This window comes from Crocuta crocuta, unplaced genomic scaffold (assembly GCF_008692635.1).
Source record: "Crocuta crocuta isolate KB4526 unplaced genomic scaffold, BGI_CrCroc_1.0 scaffold1828, whole genome shotgun sequence".
NCBI classification, from domain to species: Eukaryota; Metazoa; Chordata; class Mammalia; order Carnivora; family Hyaenidae; genus Crocuta; species Crocuta crocuta.
In genome coordinates, this window is record NW_027527542.1 from 106,884 (window position 1) to 114,385 (window position 7,502).

At 43.8% G+C, this 7,502-nt stretch overlaps 1 protein-coding gene across 1 annotated transcript in view; it reads left to right on the top strand.

Moving 5' to 3' along the window:
- The first annotated feature begins 6,668 nt into the window (after positions 1-6,668).
- The window catches only part of LOC144232205 (DLA class I histocompatibility antigen, A9/A9 alpha chain-like), a 3,686-nt gene continuing 2,852 nt past the window's right edge, over positions 6,669-7,502 (top strand). The window contains exons 1-2 of the mRNA XM_077764976.1: positions 6,669-6,786; positions 7,036-7,412. Coding sequence (XP_077621102.1) covers positions 6,714-6,786; positions 7,036-7,412 — 450 coding nt within the window. The 5' untranslated portion in view covers positions 6,669-6,713. The remainder of the gene's footprint in view (positions 6,787-7,035; positions 7,413-7,502) is intronic.

Consider the following 7,502-nt stretch of genomic DNA (forward strand, 5'->3'; position numbering starts at 1 on the left):
TTTTGTTCTCATTTAAATCCTTACCAATCTCCTCCCTCGTGCCCTCGGGTAAATCTTCATGAATAAAGTCAAGCTCATTCTCTATTCCACCATCCTCATGTCTGTACAGACGCCTGTCCCACAGGCCTCAGTCCTGCCCCACGTGGACAGGATGCCTGCACACTTGGGACAGGGCCAACGTCCGGACCCCTTCAGCTCAGCCTGGGTGCCTTCTGTCTCTCTCCTTCTGTTCCCTGTTGCCTGGATCCCTCATGCTCTCCTCTTTTGATTTTCTCCATCGTTTTCCCACTTTGCCTAGTGGTAACCTTTAGAAGGGAACATGGAAAATAGACACTGACACACTAAACATCTGACGTGCAATTAGGCTACCCTCGTCCTGATTCACACAGTGACAGCATGGAGACTCCGTGCTGGACACAGTTGTCCTTGGTATTTGGGGACCATGTGTCATATCTTCCAGCCGCCAGGCCCATGTTGTTGTGTCTTGGAGTTTTCAAGGTGTCTGTTCCTCCCCCCTCTTCCTGGTATTTCATTGTGATGTGTCTTCATGTAAGTCTCTTGTCATCCACTCTAGTTCAAAAGTAGTTTGCACATATGTGTTTTTCCCTGTAAACTCTGAGAAATATTCTTGAAATTTTTTAGAAAGAAATTTTAAGAACCAAACAAGTCTTCTCTCCTGCTGCCTTCACCTTCTGACGGTACTACTTCGGGGAAGTACACTGTAATCATCCACTTTATTGACTAAATTATTTATTTATATGGTCATAATCTTAACTTCCAAGAGCTCCTTCTTGTTCTAGGATTGTTTACCACTGTGTATGGTTCAGATTCTGGTCCATATGCCATATGCCTCTCACACATTGTAGATGTGATTGATTCTAGTGGTAGGGCACCTGTTAGGTCTCCTGTCATCTGTCCTCGGGATATCCTGACCTTTCTCCACAACTTTCTCCACACACACTTGTCTCAGGAGTGACTTACATTTGTCTCTGTCATTTCTGCTAATGCCCGCCTCCTAAGGACAGTACCAATGTTGTGTCACCAGGGGCTCACGCTTGTTCTTTATCTTACCTCTGGAATCAGCTGATCCTGAGCCACTGGAGGCCTCGAGATGTACACAGGATGATGGGCTTTAGTTTGATTTGAGCAGTAAGTCACACAGCCTCTTAATGTCCCCCTAGGCTCTGAGCCTACCAGCCTCCCATCGTAGAACATTCAAGAACATTGCAACAGTCCACTTGCATGGAGTGCACAGTCATACCTACCTCCTGATGGACAGGGAACCAATGAAAGACAAGTCAAGTCAACATGTCTCAGAGAGCAAACCTTCTGGGTTGAACCCTGACCCCACCACTTCCTTATCCTCTCTGAGCCTCTACTTCCCTGTCTGTACAAAAGGATCCCCTTTGGGGTGCCTCATGGGTTGCTTTGATGATTATCTTTGACCCTCTGTGTACATCATATGGTGATAATGTCTGAGGCATATTGAATGTCCCACCATTTATACTTACCATCATCATATTGATTATAATACTTAAATAAGTTCCTTTCTTTGTTTTTATAAACCACAATTCAAGAAACATCCCTGAAAATATACTTTTGAAAACATGAGTAATAATTTCCTTAGGATAAACTCCTAAAAGAAAATGTCTGTGTCACAATATAAGCACATTTAAATTGTGGAGACAGGGACACCCGGGTGGCTCAGTTGGTTAAGTGTCTGACTTTAGCTGAGGTCATGATCTCATGGTTCATGAATTTGAGCCCCACATCGAGCTTTGTGCTGACAGCTCAAATCCTGGAGCCTGCTTTGGATTCTGTATGTCTCTCTCTCTCTCTCTCTCTCTCTCTCTCTCTCTGCCAATCCCCAACTTGTTCTCTCTCTCTCTGTCTCCCTCTCTCTCTTTGTCTTTCAGAAATAATAAATGAATAAAGTTAAAAAAATAAATTGTGGAGACATTTTTTCAGAAGAGCCCTTTAAAAATCGTATACCAGTTTTCATTCCCTTCACCCATTATGATGGTATATTTTCCTGACCCTCTGCTGGACACTGTCATCACCTACTTTCATCTTTGCCAAATTCATAAATTCTAAGTTTTACTCCCATTTCTTATCTACATTCTCATTTTTATGTTTACTTATAAACAATATATTTGTTTGATATTCCATTTCTTCCTTTCCAAATTGTTTTTTTACATTTTAAATTCTTTTTTTATGTCTTTTTCTTTCTGTTATTTGAGTACAGTTCACACACTGTTAAATTCCTTTCAGGTGTACAACATAGTGATTTGCCATTTCATCCAATAATTCCATTCTTGAGTATTTACCCAAAGAAAATGAAAAATATCCAATTATTATAGTTATTTTTGAATTGATAGTAGCTGTTTTTAAATATGGAATTTAATAGAAAAGAATCAGCAGCTCCCTCTCCCCCATCGGAAACTGGTCTGACACTGACAGCTGGGCCTCAGTGTGGTCAGAAGCTGGCTGATGCCATCGCTGGGCCATATTATTCTCCTGGGACATGATCCAGTCATCTCATAGGACACTCTGAAACCATGGCATCACTATGTAATTGCAGACATAAACAGGTCACTATACAATGCACAAAATACCAAACATCTCCCTGTGCCAGTTGATGTGAGCAATCGCTGCTTCTTTGTCCTTACTGCTTTATCATCACTCTGGTCTGTCCTGCTGAGAGATGATATTCACTCTCAAACATAGAATTGCCCACATCTCTAGACAACACAGAATCAGGAGTGTGCCCCAGTTTCCACAGACCCTCCCCAAAACACCCATCCAAAGCTCACATTCTTATAGGTCCAACACCTTCATATTAAGATGATTCATTGCCCCAAAGGAGTGTGTTCTCTCTCACTGCAACAAGTAATAGATCCAGCTTGAATGCCTACAGCTGCTCCTGGTGGTCTTTGGCTGGAGAACATTGAAGCACATTACCCTTTTGTCTGTCAAAATTGTTTTTGTGTCTTCCAGTTTGATTATGACAAGTATTTGTATCTTTGTGTGTGGCTGACATGCAGAAATTTTATGTTTTCCTTTATGAGTTTTTATCATTGGGCCACGCTTAGAGAATTCTTCATCCCACAGTTATAAACATTTCATTATATTTTCACCTTGGTAGCAATGGAGAGTAGAGAATTTCAAGAGTAAAGGGAAACACAGAGAACTGTCAGAATTTGAGCAAAATTATCAGAAGAAGCAACAGGTAAAAGATTCTAAGGTATTGGAATCTAAGATGTACATCTTCTGCTTTATGACTTTTACAGGCATGTACAGGGCCTACAAGGTATCTCTTATATGCTGTATTCAGTGAATCCCCTCACTTAGACTGGGTGAAGACTTATGTGCCTCCTTATGTTTACCAGGTGAATGCAACAACACCAAGACACCCAAAGTAATAGAGACATCAGTTAGCTCCAGTGATGGGCATTTTTGAAGACTTAAGACCTTAATGTGATACATCATGTTTTGGGTAATGTCTGTACACTTTAGCTCTTAAAATGCATAGTAAGCTTTAGTGCTGTATTTTATTTATTTATTTTATTTTTAAAAGTTTTAATGTTTATTTATTTTTGAGAGAGAGAGAGAGCGTGAATGGGGGAGGGCAGAGAGAGAGGGAGGGAGACACAGATTCCGAAACAAGATCCAGGCTCTGAGCTGTCAGCATAGAGCCTGATGCAGGGCTTGAAATCAGAAACAGCAAGATCATGACCTGGGCTGAAGTTGGACACGTAACTGACTCAGCCACCCAGGAGCCCCTCATGCTGTGTTTTAAAATACAGCATGAAACATATGAGACACAGAGGATATGTCTCGGACCCACATACACAAATCCATGACTTCCATATGAAGATAAATTTGATATACATATACCTATGAGTCATATAGTATCTTTTTTGAGGAAGATCGTTGAAACTAAGAATGTTCTAGATATATACTGTCAGAATGGTAGCTATGAGCCACATATGGCTACTTATATTCAAATTCCTTTGAAACAATTAAAAATGCAACTGCTCAGCACACTAGCCCCATTTCAAGTGCCACCTGTATCTCAACAGTCACATGCAGCTCGTGGCCACTATGCTGGACAGAGCAGATATAGAACAATTCCTTCATCACAGAATGTTATATTGGATGGTACTGCACTGCATGCTTTGTGGGCCTCAAGTCAGATGCATTAGACACATGTAAAATGTAAAGACCAATATTATTTCTCTTACAGACACAGGAAATCTCTGTCTGGGATGTCAATACATAGTAAGGTTGTGTATCACAAAATCAAAGTCGGTCATGCATGGGTCCGGTGCCTTCAGGCACAAACTGTTCCCAATTACAAGAGGGAAATATCTGCCCCTCCAACTCCCTTCCCAGACTGAAGACACTCTCTGGCCACAAATTTCCAGGAGGTGAGTTCTGTTCCAGGTGCCCTCAGGGGCTAAACTCAGAGCTAAGTTATCAGAGGTCAGAACTCCAGCTCTGAGAAAGGGATTCTGCTAAGTGAAGAGGAGGTCAGGGCAGGGATTAGCTGGGAGATGCTCCCAGGTTTATTTAGAGCAGCAGTTCTCAACCTGTGGAACACCAGAAGTCATTGAGGTCGTTTCACAAAATCCATGAAGTCAAAACTATTTTCATAATATTATTTAGACAGTATTTGCCTTTCATCATGTTAACATTCCCACTGAGGCAAAACTTAGTCAGAATGGAGGTTATGGGTCCAAACTGCAATAGGTTGTTATTCTTCACCACTACTTACTTCCATAAAAAAAACAAAAAACATTCTCTCCTCCTTCTTTCTGTGCATAAGTGTCCTGGCAGATGCTCTAAGGGCATTAACAATGCCAAAAAGTGAGGCAAATGCCAGGCCTTCTAAAGTCATGCCTCAAGTCATTGTCCAGTTTTAACTGTGATGATGGAGCATGGTTACATTGGTGACTCTGAAATCACTGATAATCACAGAACTGTTTTGAACCTCCTGGGAAGGTTAAACTCCAGTGGAGTGATGAGCCCCAGATTTGATGTACAACTCAAAGACTTAGAAAAATGGCAGAATAATCTGCTCCCATCCCTCCAGTTGGGTTTCCTTGTACTAACATCTCAGCTGGCATCATGGACCATGAATAAGCAACATGGAAACACAGGAGCAATAATCCTGTGATTCTTTTTCTAGGGATGTAATATATACATGCAAATAAAATGCCTAAATGGAAAAGCAAACATTCAAACAAAACATAACAAAATAGTATAATGTCCCATTTGAAGCATTAAAATTATTGTCTTTACTAAATCTCAAATCCACATTTATATATGTTATATGAGACATGGGATGTGCACCACTTCTGCTACATCCCTAAGCTCCAAGGAAATTAATTTGTATGAACTTAACTATAGCGGGTTTGTTCTGTTTTACTTTACAGAATGCCATTTTTCACTTGAAGGAATGAATGACACAGAAACCTGGATTATTTAGGCTAGGATATTTGGCAGACGGTTTCTTGAAAAAAGACATGAACTTTTCCCTTCACAAAAATCAGCTCACATGACACAGGTGGCAGTACTTGTTGCCTTGATAAAAAGTAAGCTCTCAAGGGAAAATCAGGACTTGGAAAACCTGTGATCCACCAATAAGCCTGACAGCTTCTCACACTGACAAACTTTTCTGTTGGGATTTGTGGTAGTATTAAAACATGACTTTCTGGTAATTCCATTCCACTGTAATCAATGCTGGAACACTTCTATTACTTAGTGAAACAACACACAACACATTACTTAAAAACAATCATGCATTAGTACAAGATCCACTTATGGATTTAATGTAACAGAGAATGAGACAGTCAACAAAGTTGTTTCAGGTTACAGTTTGCAAATAACCTCAGAAAAAGTACAACTTGTGTAGTTTTAATATAATACCGAGAAGTAATATCCATAATTATCTAAAAAGGTTATGACACATACTATTCTTCTATGTTTGGTCAAGGATGTAATTTTTTCAACCAAAATAACACAATAGATGCAGAGCAAATCCGAATATCTCATGGTCTTCTAGGGAGACAGATAAGAGACCTGAAAAATGTAAAATGTGGTGAAATCCACTGTTCTTACTGCCCCATTTATTTGGGAAAATTGCTATTTTTCATAAAAACAGCATTTCTGTTTTCATGCCACAGGTTATTAAAATTTTTCTAAATGAATTGATAAATATTTAAACCTATTTTATTCCTACTATGGTAAATATGTAGGACAGACACAAAAATTATCATTGGGATCCTCACTAATTTGTAATACTGTGTAGATATCCTGACAACAAACTGTTGGAGAATCAATGATTCACACAGCTCCTAGGCCACGAGTCAGGGAGACAGTGTGACAAAGAGCCCTTTGTGCACTAGGTGAGGCGCCGGGACAAAGACCCAGGTTCATGGGCCTGCCCCTCAGGGTCTCAGGCCCCAGGGTGTCGGGGGGCGGGGAAGCCCAGTGTTGGGGAGTCCCCATCTGCCCTGGTTTCACTTCTCCCTGTCACAACCTGTGTCAGGACCTCCGCCTGGATACTGATGATGCGGCTGGGTTCACACTCCTATTGGTGTCGCGTTTCCGGAGAAGCCAATCAGCGGCACCGCGGTCCCGGGGTGTAAAGTTTCCGCATCCGCCCTCCAGTACCAGCTGCGACTCACATTTTTGCCCAAACCCCAAAGATGCGGGTCGTAATGACCCGAACCCTCTTCCTGCTACTGTCGGGGGCCCTGGCTGTGACCCAGACCTGGGCGGGTGAGTTAGGGGTCCGGAAAGGGACTCTGCGGGGAAGGAGTGCGGGGACCGTCCGGAAGGGAAGCAAGACCCCGGGGAGAGACACGTGTCCNCCCACCCCGGTCTGCCCTCCCCAGACCCTCCACGACTCCTCCTTGCTCTCCTCGACGGGGTCCCCCTCCCCCTGCCCTCGCGGCCACCTCCACCAGGGACCCGGGCCCGTCGCCGAGAGGAGGCTCGGGCCGGGTCTCAGGCCCTCCGCGCCCGCAGGCTCCCACTCGCTGAGGTATTTCTACACCGCGGTGTCCCGGCCCGGCCTCGGGGAGCCCCGCTTCATCTCCGTGGGCTACGTGGACGACACGCAGTTCGTGCGGTTCGACAGTGACGCCCCAAGTCGGAAGATGGAGCCGCGTGCGTGGTGGATGGAGCAGGTGGGGCCGGAGTATTGGGACCGGGAGACCCTGAGGGTAAAGGAGACAGCACGGACCTTCCGACTGAACCTGAAAACCCTGCGCGGCTACTACAACCAGAGCGAGTCCGGTGAGCAAGGCGGGCCCGGGTCCAGGACAAGATGCCCGTCCCTACGGACCCGCCGGGGTAGCCCTGGGGGAGCGCAGCCGCGAGTCCCGGAACCCTCCATCCCCGACCCTGGAAGAACCCGCGGGAGCTTTTAGGCGGTTTTACTTTCTGTTTGGGCTTAATTGCTTGCTTGTCAGGGTGGGGAAGGGCTGAGGAGT